General features: G+C 35.2%; 2 protein-coding genes across 5 annotated transcripts; one reads left to right on the plus strand and one right to left on the minus strand.

Annotated features, from left to right (window-relative positions):
* The first annotated feature begins 472 nt into the window (after positions 1-472).
* LOC127652936 (tetraspanin-4-like) lies at positions 473-9,222 on the plus strand. 2 transcript variants are annotated; one of them, XM_052139399.1, is made up of 8 exons: positions 473-870; positions 3,877-3,946; positions 5,614-5,805; positions 6,192-6,266; positions 6,366-6,461; positions 6,541-6,654; positions 8,496-8,579; positions 8,684-9,222. In XM_052139399.1, the coding sequence occupies exons 2-8, from the start codon at positions 3,878-3,880 to the stop codon at positions 8,750-8,752; spliced, it is 699 nt and encodes a 232-aa protein (XP_051995359.1). In that variant the 5' UTR covers positions 473-870; position 3,877; the 3' UTR covers positions 8,753-9,222. The 2 variants fall into 2 exon arrangements, with proteins under 2 accessions (XP_051995359.1, XP_051995358.1); XM_052139398.1 differs by having other exon boundaries at positions 473-996; positions 8,684-9,221.
* LOC127652917 (uncharacterized) lies at positions 9,200-24,498 on the minus strand. 3 transcript variants are annotated; one of them, XM_052139374.1, is made up of 8 exons: positions 24,337-24,498; positions 14,071-14,245; positions 12,890-13,151; positions 12,442-12,658; positions 12,103-12,219; positions 10,061-10,134; positions 9,516-9,773; positions 9,200-9,344 (listed from the first exon to the last, which is right to left on the minus strand). In XM_052139374.1, the coding sequence occupies exons 2-8, from the start codon at positions 14,241-14,243 to the stop codon at positions 9,303-9,305; spliced, it is 1,143 nt and encodes a 380-aa protein (XP_051995334.1). In that variant the 5' UTR covers positions 14,244-14,245; positions 24,337-24,498; the 3' UTR covers positions 9,200-9,302. The 3 variants fall into 3 exon arrangements, with proteins under 3 accessions (XP_051995334.1, XP_051995332.1, XP_051995333.1); XM_052139372.1 differs by having other exon boundaries at positions 24,204-24,498; XM_052139373.1 differs by lacking the exon at positions 24,337-24,498 and adding an exon at positions 16,948-18,059.
* Between the last annotated feature and the right edge of the window lie 1,252 nt (positions 24,499-25,750).

Below are 25,750 nucleotides of genomic sequence, written 5' to 3' on the forward strand. Positions count from 1 at the left end.
TAAAATGACATTACAGATGACCAGCAGATGGAGCTCCTGACAATTTCTTCAACGAAAGAAAGAAAGAAAGAAAGAAAGAAAGAAAGACAACAAGAAAGAATGTTTCCATTCAGACTCAAATTACATTGGTAAAAACTTATATCTTAAGTTCACAAAATTGAAAAGTCTTTCCTTTCTATTTACTTACCTCAAATTAAATTACAATATTTTACTCATCAAAAAGTGTCTCTCACAAGAGATATGTAAAGGATATATACTGAGGGTGTGCTTAATAGGCTAAGGATCTAAAGAATAAATAGAAAGACACACACAGAGGACTGCAAAACCTCAAATGTGTGTCTGTTGCCCAGCTTACTGTTAACACATCCATCAGAACCAAGGGAAAGAGGGAGGGAGGATCCGCAAAGGGAGGAGGGTCTTGGAAAGAATAGATTCTCTAGAGACTAGTGGGAAGAGGTGGAGAGAGGGAAATAAAGAGAGAGAGAGAGAGAGAGTACATCTGGAAGTTATTTGGAACAAGAGAGAAGCAGGAAAATAGCTGATAGAAAAGATAGAGGACCAAAGAGAACCAAGAATTTGTCGTTTCGATTGAGGGGATAGAAAAACCACTAACAAGCAAACAAATACTTTTTGTGTTACCTACAAAAGAAGCTACAAGAGGAATCCTGGAGAGAAATGAAAGAGACTAAAAAAATCGGAAAAAAAAGAAGGGGAAACATTGTGTGAGGAATTTTGTATCCCACAAAATTGAAGGAAAAATTTTCAAGTTCACTTAAGTGTTTATGGTTTTGTTGCACCTTATGAAGAGTGATCAACAGTCAGAAGAACTAGAGGAATTCTAGAGTGGAGAACAGTCTATGAATAAATAAAGTAAGTCACCAGTACAAAAAAAGACAATATAGAAGCATATTGGACAAAGTTAAAATTGAACTCCTGGAATTCCTGGAAGCATTTCAGTTACCTGTCAGTCTCCTTTTGGTCTCCAACTAATTAAAGGTAAATCAAATTTCTTGGCTTCTTGCATGAAGTAAATCATGGAGATATTAAAAACAAAGATCTGTTTATGAACTGAAATCACATTCCTCCCTTTAACTCAAACATTAGCTCTGATGCCGAAGCAGACCAGTAGGCCAGAGAAAACAAGGACCAAACTGATTCTCTATCATCACTACAGTTTCTGCAAAAAAATAAAAAATTTACTAAGATAAACGTTTGCAGGGTTGGGAGGGTTACTTTTGAAATGTATTCCACTACAGATTACAGAATACATGCTGTAAATATTCCTTTAGATTACTTAATGTCAGTAACATATTCTAAATACTTTGGATTACTTCTTCAGCACTGGTAGATTTTTTTCACTTGTTTTGACAATAAAAAAATACACATGTTAAAAATACATTCTCTGAAAAACCTAAATATCTTCTGCAGTGTTATTTCTAAAACAAGATGAATCAAATTGATCTTGTTTTAAGAATTTTTAGATATTTTTACAGGAAAACAATACAAAATGTATTGTCAAGAATATGATTTTTGCCCTAATATTAAAGGTCTTACTAGAAAGAATTAATTATAAACCAACGTCAATTTTCTTGATAAAAAATATGATTGTGTCTGGTAACATGTGCATGTAAAATGGCTATAAATAGTATTTTACCTTAGTGTAAAGCTGACAATTTACACAAGGTATATTTCTATTTCTTCTGCTCCAAACTTACTTTCAAACGTACTTCTCTGTCTGCTTGTATGAATGTAACACATCATAAGTGTTTCACCGCTGCTCAAATTTATATGTATAAATGTTTTCCATCTGCACTGTAAATCCCAACTCATCCAAGACACTACATTTTTGTGTAGAGTCTACATAAATGGTCAGAAATTTCAAAACAACATACAAATTTTATGTTCACTTGACACAAAAACATATATCATTTTAGTTTGACATATTTTTAATGTTAAGTCAACAAGTTTTCATTTTTGAGTTAACTGTACTAAGAATTATAAAGCATTTATAAGCCTAATGTGCTCAAGTTCAATTAACAACAAATACATTGTGCACTTAGCATATAATTTAACAGTCTTCTTGAACACAAAAAAATATTGTTTTTATGTAGTGATTTTGTTACTCAGTAAAATAAATATTTCATTCACTTTTAAATTCAATTATATTGTTATATTGTGGGGTGGCTGTAGCTCAGGTGGTAGAGCAGGTCGGCCACTAATCGGGTGGTTTGATTCCTGGCCCACATGACTCCACTTGCCAAAGTGTCCTTGGGCAAGACATTGAACCCCAAGTTGCTCCCAATGGCAGGCTAGCGCCTTGAATAGCAACTCTGCTGTCAATGGTGTGTGAATGGGAGAATGAGACGCAGTGTAATGCGCTTTGAATACTGCTAAGGGTTAAAAAGGTGCTATATTTGTGCAGACCATTTACCATTTAAAATCTTTGAGTAGAAACAACACCTAAACATGTGTCAAGTGTACTCAAAACATTCATGGTACTGTGCTGTACTAAACTAAAAGTATTTTGTGTTTCAACAAAAAATTTCAGTAGAGTGAGCGAGTTGGGATTTACAGTGCGAAAGGATTAAACAAATGACAATAAAATGCAAAGCAATTTCTTCAGTAATCAAAATTATTTTTGAATGTAACTGTATTCTAATTACTAATGATTTAAATTGTAAATGTAGTGGAATACAGATACTTATATTTTGTATTTTAAATAAGTAATCCCGTTAAATGTATTCCATTACTCCCAACTCTGAACGTTCGTTGGTATTATATATTTAGGTAGAGAATTATTTTTTTTATTAGTACAATAAAAATAACAATTAAATGTCAGAGTTCATTTTGGTGCTTCATCAGGGAGAAGACTGTAGGCTGATTTGACTCTTTTATATGCATTTTGGAATCACAAGAAAAGAAGGACAGTGCATTTCAGTGGTAAGGGTAGGATTTTTTGTCTGCTTGATCTCATATGTGAAGAACTCCATTTAAATTCACACATACATATGGTCCCAATTTACAGAACCATTACTGACATACCAATGAAATCAGATAATAATGCATGTGCTGCCCAACTTTGAGGGAGCTTATATGTTTATATTTTTGCCCCATAATTTATTCTGTGGTCACATGTGGATTGTATCAGTGGAAAACAAACAGCATTTTATGGGCAGAATAACCACCAACATGATTATAAAGTTTATATAATGGGACATATAACTAAACTTCCACTATATTATTTAAGTTTAAAGTATAAAAGGTAATTATTTTAAAAATAGAAAATAATGGCTTGAGAGATAAAGCTATCAGCAGTATTAACACAAGGGTGGTTTCTTCCTGCCTGGAAACAGCACTTCCTCCATGCAAGAGTTGAGGAGAATGTGAAAGTTTACACATGTTATAAGCACACACAGGAACAGTGTTATTATAGTTAATGAAAACTGAAACAAAAACTAAATCAAAAACATTTTGTTAACTAAACTAAAATACTTTTTCATAACTCCAAAACAAATTGAAATAAAAAATAAAAATTCATTTTTGTTTTAGTTTTTGATATACTAAGATGAATATAGGCAAAGTTGGACACTGCCCTGAGAAATATAATGATGTTTGACTTTTTAAATGATACCAGTAAACTTTCAGCTTTGGCAGGCTTAACATTTTTTAAATAAAAACTACAACTAAACTAAAACGAACTGAAAAACTGTGAAAACTAACGAAAACTTGAAGAAATTTGGAATGACAAATTGAATATAAAATAGAAATAAAAACTATATAAAAATCAAAAACTATAATAACACTGCACAGGAACACATGCTATTCATTTTGTATTGCCATTTGGTAACCCTGTTCCTGTCTTTCTCTTGAATGCAGAATGCCTGCGTCACGAGGTTGCCTCTGCTGTCTGAAGTACCTCATGTTTATCTTTAACCTAATTTTCTGGGTTTGTACGAATTCCTTTAATGTTTTAGGATTCTGTCAAATATGATTTTTTAGATTGCTGGTCCATGTTTAGCTGAACATAGTCTCACCATTTCTAGCTTTATAGGGATAGGTCATCCAAAAATGTCATCATTTACTCACCTTATGTTGTTTCCAAAGAGATTGACTTCCTTCAGTGGAGCACAAAAGTGAATATTTTGTAGAATGCTTATTCTGCCCTTTTCCATGTAATAAATGAAGATCAGGGGCTGAGTTTGAATGTGCACAAGCTCAAAAGAGATTTGAACTAATCACACTGTGAATTTGGCAACAGGATGTCGAAAGCTTTGCCCTTACAAAAATCGAGAGTTCATGGCAAATTTGCCACAAACTTTCAAATTTTCACATGCAAATGAGCTTTGCAAAAAACTTGTTGCCAAAGGTTTGCCGGAGGTTCACCACTACCTGAGAACAGCTGCAAAGTTCTGGCAAACATGTGCAGCGAATCAAAAGCTAATTTGCAGTAAGTTTGCGGCTAGTTTCGATTGTTTTTGTAAGGGTGGCCTTTCCTAAATTCAAGCCACTGCTCACGGTCAAATGCTGAGTTCAGAATTGCATACTACTACACTACTCTTACTATTTCTGCCATAGACAGACATAGTAGAAATAATAGGAGTGGTATGTGCAGTATGACATTCTGAACTCACCTAAAGTCTTTGTTGAAAGTCTGTCCACTGGCAGCCCTCTTTGGAACATCTTGGGAAGCTATTTTTCTATGTAAACAAGTGGAATACAAGTGCAGCTACTATCTACTTGAATGAGGAAAGACCAAAATATCCAAAATGGCTGGTCAAGATTAAGATAAAAGAAAATATTCCAAAGCAGCAGTAAAATCTGAAAACACTGGTATCATTAATTGTGCTAATTTTACCTCAGATTCTTGAGATGATTGACAGGCAATATCTTTATCTAAAAGGTGATTGGCTGTTTTACCTGTGAGGTGGAACTTCTTTTCTACATCCAGTGACCATTGGGTAACAGTTTCTCAAATTCATTTAAATAGAAGTGGCCCATCTCTGCTAAATAGTCTCTGTACCAATGGCCAAAACTGGAAATGTTGTTGAGGTGAAGAAATGCACATTTTATTACATTTTTTATATTTTATTTTATTAAAAATGTAACCTCCACATCACAATTACTATTGTTTATGTGAATGCAACTACTTCCTGGTTTTGATTCAATTCCATTAAATGGATGCAAAAGGATGACACTTTTCAATAATTCGGCATTATGGGGTTGATTTTAGGGCACATGAACATTCAGAAGCAGCATGTCAATTTCCTGTGTGATCATGTTGAAATCTCCTTGTGTTCCACAGAAGAGAGATAGTCATACATTTGGAACATTTTGGTGGCCTTTCCTTTGCTCTCGCTAGTGAATTTGAATGCCATTTTCATCTCTGAGTAGAATGCCCAAATATGTAATATGAAAATTCAAATATGTCCAAAATATGTAAGAATATATACTTACAATTATTGAATAGGTAACACAAACAAGTCCGTTATAGTTTAATTTAAGCAATGTGGGCCTGCATTTGTTTATCAGAAACACTTTATTTTCTAATCAGTTTTGTGGAGTCGTTTAACGAGCATGATGATTTTTAGTTTTTACCTTTATTTGTTTTTGCAGCTGGGAGGGTGTGGCTTATTTGGTGTTGGGGTGTGGCTCTGCTTCACACAATCAGAGTTTTCATCTCTCCCACTGTCCTTTCCTTCACTCTCTGCTGCCAACCTATTGCTTGTTGCTGGAGGTGTTACCATGGTGACAGGGTTTCTTGGATGCCTTGGTGCTCTGAAAGAGCAGAGATGTCTATTGATGATGGTAATGTACCTGGACCTGTCAAAATACATCCTCTGCTTTTTTATAGTTATGCAAAAGATTTACCGTTTACTTTCTTAATCCATAAATCCTGTTTTTAAGGTGAACAGTTCATTGTTGCACAATACTGCAAAAAAATTAAAAATAATAAAAATATAATAATAATAATATATATAGCCTTCAGGTATGGCTTCATTATTCATATTCCGATAGATAATATAAGTACCCGTCCTACACTATTTCCTTTTGAATGCCCTGTTTTACATGGAAATATGTTGGAATACAGAAGTAAAATGGGTTGTGAATAGTTTCATGTTGCCTTTAAAATATATACTCTTGCTATCCTGATATCTCTATATATTGTGCTCTAATAGTTCTTTCTTTTGCAGTTTTTTGTAATCCTCTTGTTCCTAGTTCTGACCGAAGTGACTCTGATTGTGATTTTGAGTGTTTATCATAAAGAGGTGAGAGTCTGACATCTGAGCCTTTCCTTTCAGAACAACTCTTTTCCTTCTACTTCCTGTTTATTAGCCTTCCTTTCTTTTTCTGTTTTATCCATCTAGTTGGACATGAAAGCAAAGGATGACCTAAGAGAGGGAATGAAAAACTATAACACAAATGAAGGGTTGAAAAAATCTTGGGACAACATGCAGAGAATTGTGAGTTAGACTTGTAGCAGTCACAAACTATGTAAAGGCTGAGATTCTTGGATGTGAATCATGGTTCTGTCTCTTTCAGTTCAAGTGCTGTGGTGTGAGCAACCATACTGACTGGCTCAACAAGACGTTCAATGATGGACTACCTCACTCATGCTGCAGAGATAGTACTAGACCCTGCCATCGATGGGAAGAGGTCAGATACCTGGGGTCATGGGGTCAACCATGTACCACACATTCCTAGATTCCACAAACTATTAACAAGTATAACCACATGCTTATAGAGCACAAAGGCCAGAACAAACCCTTCTAAAATCCATTATGACCCATTTAACTTCTTACATATGTTTATGACACATCTCTCAGAATACTTGATTGTGACTGGTCAACAGGGTTGGGGAGTAACGGAATACATGTAACGGGATTACGTATTTCAAACAAAAATATTAGTAACTGTATTCCACTAAAGTTACAATTTAAATAGTTGGTAATCAGAATACAGTTAAATTCAAAAAGTATTTTGATTACTGAAGAGATTACTTTGCATTTTATTGTAATTTTTTCCATTTAATATTTAGTCTATTCAGTTGGAAAATATGTATCCATATGAATGATGTGATAAGGCTAAATAGCATTTCAACAGCAGTGAAACACTTTCTTAAGATGCGAGCAGACATGGAAGAGTTTGAAGTTTGGAGCAGCAGAAATAGAAATAAACCTTGTTTATTATCTAAATTGTCATGTGAACATTTGGCTTCATGCTAAGCTAAAATGCTTTTTCTATACATTTTACCTGCACCTGTTACCAGACACGATAAAATATTTTTTTTAATCAAGAAAACCCATGTTAGATCATATATTTTTCTCTAGTAAGACCTTTGATATTAGTTATTTAGATTACATTACTGACCTTCAGTAATCTAATGGAAAACATTACAAATGACATTTTACAGCATGTATTCTGTAATCTGTAGTGGAATACATTTTAAAAGTAACCCTCCCAAACATACTGGTCAATAACAACAATTGGCATTTTGCTGTCAAATATTTTTATGTAATGACCAGTGTTGGGAGTTCATACCCAGGGTTTGCTGAGCAACTCTAGCCAGGTCCACTAAGCAACCAAATTGGCCCGGTTGCTAGGGAGGGTAGAGTCACATGGGGTAACCTCCTCATGGTTTCTATAATGTGGTTCGCTCTCAGTGTGGCACATGGTGAGTTGTGCGTGGATGCCGTGGAGAAGCATGAAGCCTCCACACGTACCATGTCTCCGCGGTAATGCTCTTAACAAACCACATGATAAGATTTGCAAAATGGCTGTCTCAGACATGGAGGCAGCTAAGATTCGTCCTCCGCCACCCAGATTGAAGCAAGTCACTTTGCCACCACTAGGACTTAGAGCGCATTGGGAATTGGGCATTCCAAATTGGGGAGAAAAGAGAAAAAATAAAATAAAAAAATATATATATATATATATATATATATATATATATATATATATATATATATATATATATATATATATATATATATATATATGTATGTATATATTATTTAATTTATTAATTTTAAGGACATTTCTTGGGTTGCACATATTTCTAAAAATTTTTTTTTTAAATAAATGTATTCTACCTAAATTTATGTAAATATGTGTAAATCAGAATTATGTTAATATGTACTTCTCTGCATTTCTATGACAGTTGAATACAGAAACATGTGTTGAGTGTGCAACAATCAACAAGGAGGAAATACAGACATTATTTTGAATTTGCTGAGTGTGAAAAAAAACCTTAATTTGAAAATTATTTTTAGAAAGTAACTTAAAAGTACTAAGAAGTTGTCTTTCTTGTTCAAAGAAATAATCAGTGAAGTCAGTAATCTGATTAGTAATTACTATGAGTAACTCAAATTAATAAGTGTAATAAGCAGGATAATGTACAGTCAGTTGGGCATTATCCCTTACTTTGTTAATTTAATTCTTTAATATTGTCACTTTTTATTTATTAATTTAAATATTTCTCTTTTATTACATAATAGCCATGCTATGAGAAAGCCAAGAACTGGCTCCTAGCTAACATCACCTCAGTGCTGGGGTTTGGTATCTGCATTGGAATTGTTCAGGTACTTTCAAACTGATTTGCATGTCTAGAAATGAGACTGATTATTAAATGAGTCTGAGCATTGTGTATTTTTAATTGTAATGACACTTCCTTTTCTCCCACCAGATTCTTGCTTTGGTGTTCTCCATCCTGATGTACTGCCAAATCGTACAAGCTGAAAAATACTTGGACTGACCCTTCCTGTGTCCCATTTTGCCAGTCGCTCTTTGTAACACAATTATGAATATGTAATGAGTGTTTAACCGGACTGAAAAAAAAGCTAATAGAGATACTGGACATGATATGCATATAGACATAAATTTCAATGTTACCTGGGTAAAATATAAATAATTAATGAGTTTTTAGAAAAACTTATTATTAATACAGTGAATGGTTACCATAGGTAGAGAATTTTAATGTTAGTATTACTGCACACTTTGTTAAATTCCCTTATAACAAATGTAACTTGGGATCAAGGTAAATTTCCTATAGCAGGAAATAATCAGCTAGGCTAGGTGTTAATAAATGTTCAAGAAATGCCAGCAACAACAACGTAAGTAGTTTTGCATCATGTATTTGGCATAAAACGGCACATTACAAATTTAAAAAACATGGACAGTACAAATAATAAATACATCAGCAGAGAAAGTTCATTATCAGTAGTGTCAATTCTTCTTTTCCTCATAGAGGTCATGCTACATGATCCTAAATTCATATTGAAAAGTTCTAAGGTCAATGACTGAGGTCAATCACACTCCGGGCCCTCATCCATCTGTGCAATGTTACCCTGGGAATGAAAGGATCAGTTTATTTGACACATCTCTGCCACCCTCTACAGGACAAAAGCAGGACTTTACAAGGCCAGCACACTGTACTGCTATTCTATGATGCAAACATTCCCAGTGATACAGAATATAAAATACTCAGAAAAATTATAAAGAAAGCAACAATTGCTCACCCATCCTCCTTGACTCCTCACCCATGGGGCAAAGCTCTCCATGTAGCGTTCAGCATACCCTGTCAAACGCTGAACTCCAGTTGCCGTGACGACTCGCCGAGACACATCCATGGTGATGGCAAGGCGGCGCAGAGTAGGGCTAACCGGTGCAGGAAGTGGTGGTTCTTCACTCTGACTGGCATACGTGTCAAGGAGTTTGGCAAAGGATGGGTAGGAAAGGCGAGAGAGGGTGGACCGAAAGAAGGGGTTGGTGTTTAACTAAACCAATAAACAACAATTAACAATTACTAACAGTGATAAACAATGCTAAACACAAACAGGCAACTAAAATAAGCACTTTTCTTGCTCATAAACATTCAAAATCAATTTCAAGTGAGACAAGATGAATTATTTTCATGCAAGGAAATTAGTTCCTGCCTGCATTTTGAGCCATGCTTACTGTGTACCATAATACTTTAGGAAGTAATAAAAAAAAATATATATTTTCAATGAAGACAATCCAAACTTAGATGCTTTGTTTCTGAATGATCAGGGATCATCTTTACCTTCTCATTTATAGCATCCCCCTCCGAAGTCAATATCTGAACTAGCTGTTGAACCACAGCCTCTTTGCTATTGTCTGTGAACAAAAGGAAGAAGTGTTAGCTAATCTCAAAACAATACACAAGTAAAAAAAAATGTACGGTTGAACAAAATATGAATTTTGGGCCTTGTATAACAATAAGCTTTTGTAAAAAAAAATTGTAACATTTTTGTCATATAAATTTAAATAACTGTAAACTTTCAACCACTACAGCCACAGAAGGGATGTACAATTCACCAGGGAACTAGAAAAGAGAACTAAAGTCCATTGACTTTGCTTAATTGGCTGTTAGATAGAGTAAAGCATAAAACATACTTAAAAACACTAACAAATAACTATAAATAAAATAAAATTATAATTATTAATCCTAAATTAAAAGAATGCCTTCTGATTACATAAGAACAAAATGCAAAACCATCAGTTACAAAAAACTGAAAACAATTGAAAACACACACAAAATAGCCCCACTTGCTCTCTTAAACTACAAAGTGCTGTATGGACCACAGAGGGACTGTGACACACACACACACACACACACACACACACACACACACACACACACACAGATCTGACCTGTGCTGCCATGGCTAGGCTACACCCTCAAAGTTTTTTTATTTCATTGATTTTCTTTTCAATGTCTTTGTCATTTTTCATTAGCTCTTGCAGCGTTCCTAAAGGCATTTGATTTTGCTTCTGCATCAACTGCAAGTTCATCTGCAGATGTCAGAAGTGGATTTATGTTGGTCTGAAGCTTTCTTCTCTTCATCTTGAGTTGGTCCACCTCATCCTGTAATACCTTCCATAATTTTCCATACTGTGTAGGAACTCTGTTTTTATTATGTGTCTTTAACTACTGTACATACGTACGTGGTATTTCATTGTATTAACAAGAGTACCTAAACCTAAAGCCTAGTGTAAACTACACGACTCAAGCTCATCACCTTTGATGTTTTTAGTCAGCGACTGATCTGAGACAAGAAGTCTCAGATCTCACAAACAACTGTCTAGCGCAGATGCTACGACCCCAGATTGATAACTAGATTACTTTTTTCAGGTGTGCGCACTGTCCAAACGAGCAAGAGACCGACAATAAGCCACAGGCCAATGAAAAAGAAATAAATTAGAAAATAAAATAAAGCATCACTCACATCTCCCTTCCAGCTGTCTTCATTATTATCAGCTGTTTTTCTCTTTTCCTCTTTGCAAATAAGTGCAAAAACGGGCACGAGATGTTCCTTCATGTTTGTTGACATGTTATCAAGAATAAACTACATGAGTTTGTGAATTCACTATCGCAATTTTAAAATGCATTTTGGGGTGACCTGTTTGAAAAAAGACAGTAACGGCTTTTTTTTTGGTGGTAACGTGTGGATTTAAAGAGAAATAATAGTACAATTGAACATTTTTACAAAGCATAAACATGCTCAATAACTTCACAAAATTCTTCAGTGTGTCTGATATCAACATGCAGGGACACATATATAAGCAGCTCACACATTGTGTCGGTTTTTAGCGCGTCCTTTTTCTTCTTTGATACTAATTATTTAATCCTACACCCACCCTTACCCTTACCATTAACCCTAATCTACACCCTACCCCTAAACCTTTCGGTACCTCAACCTCAGTAGCAGCAAATGTGAATCATGTGAGAATTTTGCAGAACAACATGCAGTTACACAATATGTACATTGTATTGGATCTATTTTAATATTAGTACATAGTAGTTAAACACGCCTAATGTAAAGTGGGACCAAAATTTCTGTATTTTTTAATTGATTTCTATTGAACAAATTGCATTGATTTTAAAGTTTCATTAAATTCACCCAGCAAAATGATGTTTAGTAATGAAATGCCACAACTGCTCTGGTTTTGATATCCCACTGAAAATGATTACTGCGTTATGTGGAACATTGGAGTTTGTATCTACTTCACACAACTTTACTGAAAAAATCTGTTGATCAGAATCCAATTTTTCACTGGAGTACAACAACAATTTACATTTACCTTTAGACGCACATGGCACAGGCTCTGGTTTAACGGGAGATTTCTTTTTCACACTGTGTTTATGTGCAATTCTGCCCAGAGATTCTGCTACACCATCATAGAATTCAGGTGGATGGGCTGGAGATAATAATATAATTGAGATAATAGTTAGTCATATAATATGCAGAGTCCATAAATCATTATATAGGCACAACAAAAGCTCCACTCAAAAAAGACAATACAGAACACATATTTGACAGTGCCTAGTGGGGTCTCTTGGTTTACCTTTGTTTTTATTTGCATTGCACTGAATTCATATCCATAAGTTAAGTTGCAATTTCCTTTATGTCTGAAACTTACATGGTGAAACTGCAGGTTCAGCCGGTTCTGGAAATCTTGCGGGATCTCTTAAAGGCAGTGTTGTGGGGCGCTGAGGACGAGGATCTTCTTTTTTAAATGACACTCTTTTGAGTATATCAGATATTTGAATTTTTTTCTTCTTTTTCTTCTTTTTGTCCACTTGCTTTCTGTCACCCTCATCTTCAGATGCAGACAATGGAAATGATAATATCTTTTCCTAAGAGAAAATTATTCAACTACATTAAGTTCCCAACAGCCATACCAAACACAAACTGTAATTAAAAAGTAAAAAACAAAGGCAGTTTTGTGCTCCTTTAAAAATTTGAATACTACAAAGTTTTAAATTAGGATCGTTGTCTAAGCTAATGTTCCGGAGGAAACTGGAGCAGTCTTCGCTCTCTACAGGTCGTTTAATTTCTAGTCAACAGATTCAGATTTGTGTTTTTACCTCAGATTTCCTGGGTAAACTACGTGCTCCGTTTGTGGACGCCTTGTCTGAGTGGCCTGACTGTTTCTCGAGGGTGTTGTTTTGAGTCTTGTCAGTGCTGGCATCTTTCTTAGCACGACGGATCATGGATGAACGTGGCCTCAGTCTTCTTTTTATTAGATTTTTAATTCCATGCTTCTTCTCCTCTGCTGCACTAATATCCTCATCCAAAGAGTCCCATACATCAGTTGCATCTCTCTTCATCTTCTCCTTTTGAGCAGCACTAAGAAATGAAAATGTGCTTGACAGTTTAAGCGAAATACATCTATGAGAGGCAGAAAACTCATAAAGCATGTGAGAAAGACATTATTTTTAAAGGAACAGTTCACCCAACAATTTTAATTCTGTCACAATTTACTCACACTCGTGTCATTCCAAATCCATTTAACCAGGTATGACTTTTTTTTAATACAGTGGCAACTGATGCTGACTTACTAAAAAGCTTTAAAAAACACAAAAAAGTAGCATAAAAGTAGTCCGTGTGGCTTGTGCATCATGAATCTTCTCATAAATGCTTACTAGCAGATTTTCACAGAAAATAAAAAAATGGCTTCAATTCCGTGTTGATACTCAGCAAAACCGTACACCCTCAGAAGACTTGGAGTATGATACACAAATAAAATGGATAACTTTCTGACACTTTTGGGTGCTTTTTTGAGCTCTGAAATTAGTCACCATCAATCGTCATTGTATGGAATAAATAAGATGGATATTAATTAAATTATTTTATTTTGTGTAAAAGAGGTTTGGAACGATATGAGGGTGAGTAAATAATTTTCATTTTTGGGTGAATTATTCCTTTCAGGATATGTTTGTATACTTTCGTTGTGATAACATTTTTGGTATTGTGCTGAGTCACCAACTGATTTCCAATGTAAAATCTGGGTCCTGAAGCAAAACCAGTTGAAATCAACATTTTAAACTGCTTCAGGACAAAATCACTGGTTTAGGTTGGCTAGATAATCATCACCTAAAACACGTATTTGCTTTAAAAAAATGTCTATTTGGTTTGATGTTTAATGTCTTATTTATCCTTTTGAGGTTCAATGATATTTGCAAGATCACTTTGATATGGAGTCATTATAGTATTTTCATCTCACACCAGTGTTTTATTCTGTCAATCAGTTAATTATTTGTTTCACCTGTATTTGTTTGGGTCTTTGTATTCTCCTCCTATTCTTCCAGGCCGCTCTCCATGTGGTATAGAGAGAGAGTGATGCAAGAAAGACTTCAGCACCAACCGTGTCTCTGCTTTTATCTCCAGGAGAGAGATGGAGGGAGAAGGGGAAGCAGGCCTCATCACCACATTTGCCATCACTGAGACACAGAGAGAGAACTAAAACTGTGCAGAGAGTTCCATCTTACAACACGAACACTCCACAAATCACATGTTCTGCTTACCATATTTCCACAGTTTAATAAGTGTACCATTATGGCCTTAAAATCTTTATCTGATTCAGTACAGATGAATAATTGCAGTTCAAGGTACACTGAGATTTAACTCCAACAATATGTACTTGCACAGCAGCTGATAATACATAATATTATCGATAACATATTAAAGGTGCAGTCAGTAACATTTTATTTATGTTGTCTTGGACATATCAGACATGATAAAATTCCACTGCAAGTATGCATTTGCTTTTTATCATGTAGGGCAGTTTTACAACTCAGGCATGATCCTGTCATTCTTGAGGAAAATTCAGAAGGCCTGACTCTAATGTTCAATGTCAAAAAGTACGTGTTTGTTTTGTTAAACTGCCTCCCTGGCCTGCTTGGCTGAGGAAAACGTTCATGTTCCTATCTTGACACCACATAATAAATGCATGACTCTTGACCCTTTTTTCCTGACATACTCATTACAAAGAATCCAAATTATGCTTTATCTAATATTCTTTGCTAAATGTCAATGGTAATATTGCTTTAGTGTGAAAATATTATATTGTGTGTGGAATTTCAAAATATTTAAAAGACTCTAACACTAACTGCCAACTATTACTGTACCAATCATATAATTAGAGGTGGTCCAATTTCCTATAGTACACACTTATTCAATACCTTATGTTTTAAACAGTATTAGACTCAAACAAAATTCCAAGCAGCTTCACACTACAACATTTTAAAGCCCGGATTTCACAAGTGTGAAATTACCGTCACCCAGCTTCTCCTCGTTGTGGCATGTTTGTAGTTTACGTTCATAATCCAGTCCCAGAGAGGAAGTTTCTGCATTTCAAAATCATGTCAGATTGATGACAGATTTCCAGGCATGACCGGGATTTTATACAGTGACAAATCATGGCATGTCTCTGTGTATAATTATGTTATATAAAATTGCCTTTTATTCTATGTTATGCTTATTTGTCTTGCCAAGCCATACAAGGTGAAACTATACCTTAGCTTATAGCTTCTGTTTTTTATACACTAACCACATGATTCTGTTCCTCTGTCAAATGACACCAGATCTTTGTGGTTTTCTAGCTTGTCTGTGGGGATTTAGATTTAAGTCACTTTAGATAACTAGGCTATTCAGGCTGTGGTAGGGTTAGAGAGCTTTATGTGTGCCAATGGACACCACTGTGAAAAATACAAGTTTGTGGTAAACTCATACAGGATGACTACAAGTTATTTTTTTAAACAAGCAAACAATTTTTTAAGGCTTGTTTTCATTAAATAAATGTTCTCGGTTCAATACAAGTCAAGCTCAATTGACAGCATTTGTGGTATGATGTTGATTGCCACAAAATGTCTGGTTTGCTGGTTTAAGCTACTCACCCAGCCTAGCCAGGCTGGTCAGTTGGATGGTTTTAGAGGGGTTTTGAACACTTTTTAGCTGGTCAGACTGGGATACCAGCCAAGACCAGCCTGACCAAAAAAAAAAGTGTTCAAACCCCCTCTAAAACCAGCCTGACCATGCTGGGTGACCAGCAAAAACCAGCAGGCCAGCTTAGGATGGTTTTAGGAGGTCTTTTCAGCATGGCCTTGTAAATATACATAAAAAGGCAAAATTGTGATTACAATAAAGCACTTACAATGGAAGTAAATGGGGTCAATCCACAAACATTAAAATACACTCTGTTTCAAAAGTATAGCCACAAGACGTAAGCATTATACACCAACCAGCCACAACGTTAAAACCACCTGCCTAATATTGTGTAGGTCCCCCTCGTGCTGCCAAAACAGCACCAACCCACATCTCAGAATAACATTCTGAGACACTATTCTTCTCAACACAATTATACAGAGTGGTTATCTGAGTTACTGTAGACTTTTCAGTTCGAACCAGTCTGGCCATTCTCTGTTGACCTCTCTATTCAACAAGGCATTTCTATCCACAGAACTGCCGCTAACTGTATGTTTTATGTTTTTGGCACAGTTCATAGTAAACTCTAGAGACTGTTGTGCATGAAAATCCCAGGAGTTCAGCAGTTACAGAAATACTCAAACCAGCCATCTGGCACCAACAATCATGCTGCGGTCCAAATCATTGAGATATTTTTTTTCCCCGTTCTGATGGTTGATGTGAACATTAGCCTAACAGAAGCTCCTGCCACACGATTGGCCTTTTAGATAATCCCACAGATGGTTGTTGGTGTCATTTTAACATTTATGGACTGGCCCCATTCACGTAGGCTATAGCTACTTTAAGTACCTACAGTACCAATATATATATATATATATATATATATATATATATATATATATATATATATATATATATATATAAACGAGTACAACCATTCTGTGGTAACCAACATTATGCCATAAATTCTGTCGATTGATCTTAACTTGTATTGAACCCTGTATCTAACAGGTCGGTTCAAGAACTACAACTTAATTCCCAGCATCTCTCGCTCCCTCATTTCATTGATCGATAAAGTTCAGACATGAAGGTAACATTCTGGAATATGGCAGTCATACAGCTAAATAAACAACAGCATGGGATCTTTGATGAAATAAAACATAACTATTATTTATTTACTTGGACAGAAAATGTTCACTCGCCAAGTACTTTTTCATACCTGTTTAGTATATCACCTAGATGATGTCCGTCCAAATGATCGTCGCGAGACGTGTAATCAAATAAGCTCCGACAAAGTCACACGTACTCATGTACAGAAACTAAAAACCAAATCGTGGATACCTCCACGGGCGACTCTGTGCCAAACTTTACTGGCTCAGCAGCGTCAGAAGACCTAAGTTATTGTAGAGCTCAGATATAGATCAGATCTTACAGAACAGATCACGTCTATAGGGGTGATGCATGGCGATGGAATAGTTAATTCAACTCTCGAGACCGATAAGACTTCCTACCGGTTTCACTACCGCCTCAAATGGTCCGACCTGTGGAATGACCGACTTGTGCGCATGTCTGAGAAGTCAAATACGAAACCATTTAATGGGACATATAACAAACAAGGGTTACGCTTTATTTTGTGTCCTTGTTAGAGTGTAATTAGGGGAGACCGGGGATGGTTGTAACACGGGTCAGTTGTAACAATTCCAATCTGTCCAATCAGGAACTAGTTACAAATAACCTGATTCACTTCGCACATGCTCAGTTTAGTTCTTATTCCACATGTGATAAAGTAGAGCCCTCTGGCAGACACAGCACAAGTTAGAGTGGAAAAAACAATTTTGAGGTAAGAAAGTTACTTTTTTTACTTTTTTTGTTTTTGTTATGGGAATTTCTGCTTTGTAGTTAAACTCATCAAACTTGTATTATGTTTATTGTGTGTCTGTGTACATATTTTCCATGCAAGTTGTTAGTGCTAATGTTTTGCCTGTTAGCTGTAAGGTGAGCTAGTTCATGGCTACATGACTCTGGGTTAGTTGTAACAACAAGACTCTGGGTTAGTTGTAACAACAATGAAACGTTACAACCTACCCCAAGAAAAATTTGTTCAATTTATATATGTTTTATTTTAATGTCAGTATGCCTAGGTCTTGGAAGAGAAAGACAGACAGAGGGGTGTCTCTCACAATTTTGAGGAGATTATCAGATGAGGCAAAGGGAAAGTCTATAAGATCTGTGGCAAAGTTGTATGGCATTTGCCAATTCCTCCAATGTTTGTGTTCCCACGCCTTCGTTATGCAGACCACTTTGTACGAGATGGGCCAATAGGAAGTATTGGAAGTGGAAATAAATCAGGATGGACCCCCCCACACACACACACACACACACACACACACTTAATTTTAATGTTATTATGGCCAATACTATAGACTGACAGTACGTGCTTACACAAATAGAATGTTCAAGTGTTTAAGTTCAATTTATTACAGTCAAGTACTATGGCAGAATAACCACACACACACACACACACACACACACACACACACACACACACAATGTGTTGAATAAAAACCTTTCAAAATAATTTTTTTGTCAAAATCCTTATTTCATTATGTTACATATCACCCCGGTGGATATCATAATGTTACATCTCACCCCAGGGTATGTTACAACTAACCCAGACTATGGGGTGAATTGTAACATTTCACTCCTCGTGCTTGAAACTAAACCATGCATTTTCTGTTTGTGTTGCAAAGATAATAGCTATGTCATTTAATAGCAGACACTTGTAACTAGTTTGGATCACATTTTGAACACACTGACTTCAAAGTACTACAAGATATAGACAGAAAGGTCAAAATTGTTACAACCATCCCCGGTCTCCCCTACACAAGTAGCCCACTGAGTATGAATTAACGTACTTTAGGTTTATGGTTAGGGTTTGGTTTAGGGTTATTTGCTTGTAATTATGCATAATTTACTATTATTGCCATAGTAATTACCTGTAATATACGTAACAAGGACACTGTAAAATAAACCAGGGCCAAACTACTATATTATTGTGTTAGTTCACCCAAAAAGGAAAACTTAGTCATTGTTTACTCACCCCTGTGTTGTTATAACCAGATAAGGCTTTCTTTCTTTTTCTTAACAAAAAGGGAGAAATTGTGCATTTATGTTGAGCTCAGTGACGTCATACAATGGTAGTTTATGGTGACCACATCTTCAAGCTTCAAAAGGACACAAAAGTATAATTCAAATGTCTAATAAATTATTGTATGTGACTCGTGTCTTGTTCTGAAGAAATACGATAAGGTTTGGTGAGAAACAAACCAAAATCGAATGTATTATTAATTGAAACTCTTGACTGCCTGACCGCTGACTGCACGTGAGCTTTAGAGCTCATTGCACTAGAGCAGAAGTTACTACAATTACTTGCTTCTGTCACACACTACAGCTTCCTATCATGTTTACACTCTACTGATCGGATCAGTAAAACACCTCGCACGTGCAACTCACACTTCAGCATTAGACATTAAGGGCATTTGCACGAATCAATACAAACTAAATCGTACGCAATAGCCAACTCATAAAATATGTACGAATTTTCATGCGATCGGGTTGGGCTGGAAGTAGCTAAACATACATAGATGCTACAGTTAGACAGAGAGTACTTCCACAGTTCTTTACAGTCAAGAGAACCGGTGAAGCCAGTTTATACTTGTTTCGAACCCACGGCGGAGGCTCTGCGTACTTGTCAGCACATTGGTTTGCATGTATAATTCTGTATAGCATAGAGGTGGTGTGTCTGGGTCATTTTGTGAGTACACAGCCAAAATGCTATTGCATTGAGAAAAAAAATACTTAATTTCTGAAATAACATTTCGTAAATAAAGGCGATGCATTTTGAGGATTCAAAAGTATTTATTAAATTACTGTATTAAAGCATTGAAGTTCATCAAAGTATAGTATTTAGGTTAAATGTAAAAATACATTTATTTTTCACAGAGAAAATACAGTTTAATTTCACATTTTTTTCATTAAAAGTGTGAAATTCCCCATTAAATATATTTATTCACACCAAATAAATTTTTTCCCTGTTACTTAATAACATGAGTTACAGACAAAAACAGGCTTTCGTACATGTGAAAATGAAATTTGAACTTGAGATGTCTGTAAAAATATCCATAAAAAAGGATTTCTTCCCATGTAAATACAGTATCTCAAAAAGTGAGTACACCCCTCACATTTTTGTAAATATTTGATTATATCTTTTCATGTGACAACACTGAAGAAATGACACTTTGCTACAATGTTAAGTAGTGAGTGTGCAGCTTGTATATAGTGTAAATGTGTGGTCCCCTCAAAATATCTCAACACACAGCTATTAGTGTCTAAACTGCTGGCAACAAAAGTTAGTACACCTCTAAGTGAAAATGTCCAAATTGGGCTCAATCATTTTTCCCTCAGTGTCTTGTGACTCCTTAGTGTTACAAGGTCTCAGGTGTGAATGGGGAGCAGGTGTGTTAAATTTGGTGTCATCGCTCTCACACTCCCTCAAAATCAAATATTTACAAAAATGTGAGGGGTGTACTCACTTTTGTGAGATATATATATATTTACAGTGAAAATATTGTAAAACTGTACATTCATTTACATTTTTTTAATAAAATTGTTAAATTCCAATAAAAAATTATTTATTCTAACAAATTTACATTTTCAGCAAATATTGCTCCTGGAAAAATAATTACTTAAAAAGTTATGTTTTGTATTTTATTTGTCACTACATTTGCAACACAAGATATTACGTTTATGCTGTATTCATAATAATAAAGAAACTCAACAAATAATTTAAAGTGTCAGAATTAGTCTGTAAACTCAAAAGTAAAATACATTTTGCTGCTCAAATGAAAGCAAACAAAATTTCACTTAGTGAAAAACACTTACTATAAAAATGTAGTTTACAAGTTTACTAAATCCATTTATGTTGAGATTTCTATAACTATAAAAAAAAAATCCTGTAATTTAACAGAAAAAGAATGCAAAAATTATACTGTAAAAAAAACTTTACTGGTTAACTGGTTGTCACCTTAACATACATTTTTTTGAAAAAGACAATCCTTTTTTTTTTTAGAAGTAAAAGTACCAAATAATTAATTGTTAAAACGTATATTATGTCAAACAAGAGATTACTTGTACTTTTACTGTTCATTTTTGTTAAAATCACGGTGAAAAACAATAATTGGGAATTCCCAGAATTCCCTGCATGAGCCATCACATTTAATTGTATTTTATGGAAATAGATGTTTCTTCTTATTTTTTATATCAGTTATGTACAATGTGGAGTTCTATGCTACATTTTATGCAGTTTAGTTCATGTTAATTACATAATTTTAGTGCCACGTGTGTTACCGGGATGGTGTTTTGTGTTTGAGTGAGTAACACTGTGCACTGTCTATGCATGTGTATGAATTTAATTATTGCTCCCGGAAAGGCCACTCTTGATAAACTTTATATCATCATGTGGCCTTTTGTAGTTACAGTGTTTCACATTATAGACTAAAAATAAATAAATAAAAGGCAGATAAAGTGAAAAACAGATATTTGTAGTTCCAGAAGCCTCATATTTGAAGTTTGGAACATTTAATAATATAAACTGTAATGAACTGTAAATGTACAGTATTCTACTGTGGATTTTCCCCCCAGCATGCTTTGCATGAGACTTGATGGAGAGAGTAAATGTTAAAATTAAGAGCAATTTTATGTGTTTTGATGCAAAATTAATAAAAGGGGAGATTTGTAAGGCTTTAATGTTCTGTTGAGATTTAGAAGAGTTTCTGTAATGTTGGAGGTTTGGCGGTTAACACTGTGGTGTAGAGTCCAGCATTAGCTTAAATGTTTTTTTTAAATTAATGGTCTACAAATGTTTATTTATCTAAATGAACAGTCAAAACAAATAATTTCATTTTATAGTTTAAACATGTAATTTCAATTTAGAGTGTTAATACGCTATTTGAAATGACTATTTAAACATGTTATTTCAGTTTATGGTAAACGTTTGGCAGCCGTTGTTGCCAGTAATTTGAGTGTACATATTATTCATTATACAGTAGCCTGCCTTGAAGACAGACAATAAATATGGCATAAAGCCTACGGTATGCTTGCAATTAAGATGCTTAAATAATAATACATAAACATTGTGGCATACTTGGACACTCCGTGCTGAAAAATAAATTAATAACTGCAGGAAACAGGTCTCGATTAGAATACACTCACATACCAGACATATATCAAGTAAAACACCCGAGAAAAAAAGCAGAGTTCATAAGTTGTAAACAGATGTGTCTTTTGTTTCGTTTTCGCTTGTTCATATAATAAACAAAATACAAAAACAGCAGATGCTCACAAAAAACGAAACGGGTCCGAACACAATGTGACACGATCATTGATCATTGACCAGTCATGCTTGACCCCGCTCCGAACTAGCGTCTCTCCTTTATGGGAAGTGAACGCACTGACAAGGAAGCTAACAGCTACATCCTTTAGCGTCAGTCGCTAGTGCGCCTCTTCAGGCCAGGGGGAGTGAGGTTTATATGCTGCACAGCTACCTTAATTTATTTATTTATATATTTTAATTTTTTATTCCTTCTTCTGCATAAAACAACAAGTTGTCAACATGGTTTACGGTATGCAAAAATAAATGGTTCAAAAGTGCCAAAGTATAATAAAACAGAGGACAAAAAGTGTAATTTCTCTTTCAGCAGGCTATCATACTTTATGTTACAGGAACATTTTGCTTTTGTATTTGTAAAAGACACTAAAGTATTGGTTATAGTTGTAAAACTATATTTAGTTTCTTCTTTATGAGTTTTTTTTTTTTATTATTATAGCCTAATATTAACATAAATTCCACACAATCAACATTGTATAATTTCCATCTCAGATACAAAGGAATCAGTAATTCAAATAACAAGATACAGAAAAATTAAACAAATAAAAATAAAAATGCCAGAATATTATAAAACAAAATAAATAAACAAAGAGATACGCCAAAAACGGCTAAAATAAATAAATAAATAGTCTACAAATCTACTCAAATTCTCTCAAGTGTTCATTCACACATGTGCCATCTGCAGTGAAAGCCATTCACACATCTGCCCAAAGTAAGACTTGGCTCTATCACCATTCTTTTGTGTTTATTCTGCACATTAACATTTTACACTCATCTTTGGAGTAATATCAGTGTCATCATAAATGACAATAACAGAGTGTAATTCGCTTTTGTGTCCTTTTGAGGCTTGAAGATGTGGTCAACATAACATCACTGAGCACAATTTGTTTTTCACAATTTCTCCCTTTGTGTTAAGAAAAAGAGAGAATGTCATATGGGGTTATAACAACATATGGGTGAGTAAACAATAACAAAATGTTTCATTTTTGGTGAACTATCCCTTTTAATGCAAATCTATGAAGTGAAAACATCACACACATGCACACACCTGTTGGTGTGGCTATCCTTATGAGGACTCTCCGTAGACATAATGATTTTTATACTGTACAAACTATAGATTCTATTCCCTAACCATAAACCTAAACCTAACCCTAACCCTAAACCTAACCCTCACAAAAAACGTTCTGCATTTTTACATTTTCAAAAATATATAGTTTATTATGTTTTTTAAGCAATTTGAATTATGGGGACACTATAAATGTCCTCATAAATCACATTAGACACATAAATAATACACATACCCTTGTAATTACAGTTGTAACCTAAAAAAAGTCCTCGTAAACCACCCAAACCTGCCCACACACAAATCACCCAAAATGTATTTCACCAAGGAAGGTTTATTTACAGAAATAGTACTAATAAAACACTGATCAGTCATATTAGTAACTGTCACTAGTTCTGATCATAGTCTAAAATAATAATGTCAATCCTGATACAGAGGGAAAGATTCCTCACAAGGAGAACATTTGTCCACCCTCAGCCACCCCCAAACCCCGTCCAGCGTCATCTGTAAATCAGACACTGGTACAAGGATTGGGAGAGACAGAGAGTGACGTTCTGAGAGACAGAGAAGCATAGTAAAATATTATGAAATTAAAAATGGTTTGTTGAAGTAGTTTGAATGAACTTTGGTAGTATGGTAAGTCATTAGCCAAAAATCAGTGCATGCTGAGAAAGAAAGCTGACTTGGACTTGAATCTTTGTTATTAAAATAAGTGTGACCGAGTCAGGGAGCAAGTGAGAAACAGACATCTGAAAAATGAATGAGAGATCCTAGAACAGAAAACAGAATGAGAGATTACAGAACATCTCAGTTTGTAAACATTCTGCATGAAGTACCAGAGGAAGTCCTTCACTTCACTAACTTTTGAAATATATAAATTTTTTTGCAACAATAAGACATTTTAAATATACAAAATGTCAGTTCTATCTCTTTTATACAAAGAAATTTAAATGAAATCTGTAGTTACCAAAAAAGAGCCACTCAGCACCATCAACATCCATGTAATCCAGTGTTGACAAACTCTCAAGCCTTTATTTTATGGGTCTGCAATTTCACCTGTCAGTGCAACTATCTCTTTCTTCTGCTCTCTCATGTCTTACCTCAGAGTTATTTCCTCTTTAGCAGAGATTATATGCTCTGCACCCTCCTTCACTTGCTCTCTTCATCTTGTCTTTCTTTATTTAGCTGTGCACTCTCTTCTTCCTGCCTACCCTCTGACCTGTCCTCACTGCTTCTCCCTCTCATGACTCTGCACTCCCTCTATCTATCCCTTGCTCGGCCACCCTATCTGACTGAAATCATGGTTCTCCTGACCGTGAACCAATAGGGAGCAACATAGCTGGGTGAGGCACTTCCTCTGTGACAGGAAACTAGCAAACAACTCTCAGACACACACACACACACACACACACACACACACACACACACACACACACAATTTGGTGGACTCTAAATGTGGCGCAGAGTTCAAAATGGCTTCGCTCGCTGAAAATTGTATACCAAATGTAGTAGTCATTAGGCTGGTATTTTGTGGCTATGAATTGTAAGGATGACACTGGGTATACTGAATAGACTATAGTGTATCTTCTCTGCATTAATGCAATTTAATGTTTTAAAACACAGTGAATAAGACCGTTTGTGGCTTAGAATTCTTTCAGGCTAGCTGAACTTAGATTTTTCAGGCCAACCTTACATATGCAATTTTTTTAGTTGTTTAAGTTAAAAAAAGCGTCTGTCAAATATGTGAATAAAATGTGAAGTGAGTTGCTAATGTCTCAACAATAGTAAAAACATTTTGAAATTTGTGTCAGTTACAAGTTGTTCCCAGGAATAATGCATGAGAAATAGATGTATTAATCCACTTGAGAACCAGAGGCCAAGACTGTGTGGAAAAAGGGCAAGAGGTCAACAGACAGAGGGAGGAGTAGAGATGGAGCGATGAGTCTGAGGGAGGGGACCCCATAGACTAGATAAAGCATGCTGTGATTACGGACCGGAGGGCTTTTGGGAATAGGAGAGACGTGACTATTACAGCGACCTCTGCTCAAAGCAGTTTGTATTGCGTGCTTGTGCCCTTTCTGTCTCCACAGCTCGTAAACAACCACCTTAATCAAACCAATCAAGTGTACTGCAGCGGAAATCCCAGATTTGGGCAGACTCACTCAGGCCTCTCTGTGTATCCGGTCCAGTTTCTAGGACAAACAATACAGGGACAAACAAATTTGGTTTGAGTTTCACAAGATCTGATTAATTCCGTTCTTGGTTAATATTCAAATATATGGCCATATCAGCATCAGAAATGAAAGGGGATGCGGGGCAAAAATGCCACCGAAGTGACTCAATAAAAAATGCCCCCTTAAAAAAAATTCTCTATGTTTAATTTTAACAGCTGATAAATTTCTTAATATTCTTTCTTGGCCTACACTGAAAAAATCGAAATGAAAGATGCTGTAAGCAGTTTTTTTTTTTTCCATTTAAAGGCATGCAAAAACTTTTACTACAACCTGAAAGATA

This window comes from Xyrauchen texanus, chromosome 12 (genome assembly GCF_025860055.1).
Source record: "Xyrauchen texanus isolate HMW12.3.18 chromosome 12, RBS_HiC_50CHRs, whole genome shotgun sequence".
In the NCBI taxonomy this organism is placed as follows: Eukaryota; Metazoa; Chordata; class Actinopteri; order Cypriniformes; family Catostomidae; genus Xyrauchen; species Xyrauchen texanus.

Excerpts from the sequence above, each read along its gene's own strand:
- LOC127652936 (XM_052139399.1), top strand. The coding sequence starts at position 3,878 with ATGCCTGCGTCACGAGGTTGCCTCTGCTGTCTGAAGTACCTCATGTTT. Across the intron at positions 5,806-6,191 it reads AGAGATGTCTATTGATGATG|TTTTTTGTAATCCTCTTGTT; the intron begins GTAATGTACCTG and ends TTTCTTTTGCAG. Across the intron at positions 8,580-8,683 it reads TCTGCATTGGAATTGTTCAG|ATTCTTGCTTTGGTGTTCTC; the intron begins GTACTTTCAAAC and ends TTCTCCCACCAG.
- LOC127652917 (XM_052139372.1), bottom strand. The coding sequence starts at position 24,237 with ATGGATGTTGATGGTGCTGAGTGGCTCTTTTTTG. Across the intron at positions 12,659-12,889 it reads GTTTACCCAGGAAATCTGAG|GAAAAGATATTATCATTTCC; the intron begins GTAAAAACACAA and ends ATTTTCTCTTAG. Across the intron at positions 10,135-12,102 it reads TGTGCCATGTGCGTCTAAAG|ACAATAGCAAAGAGGCTGTG; the intron begins GTAAATGTAAAT and ends TTTTGTTCACAG.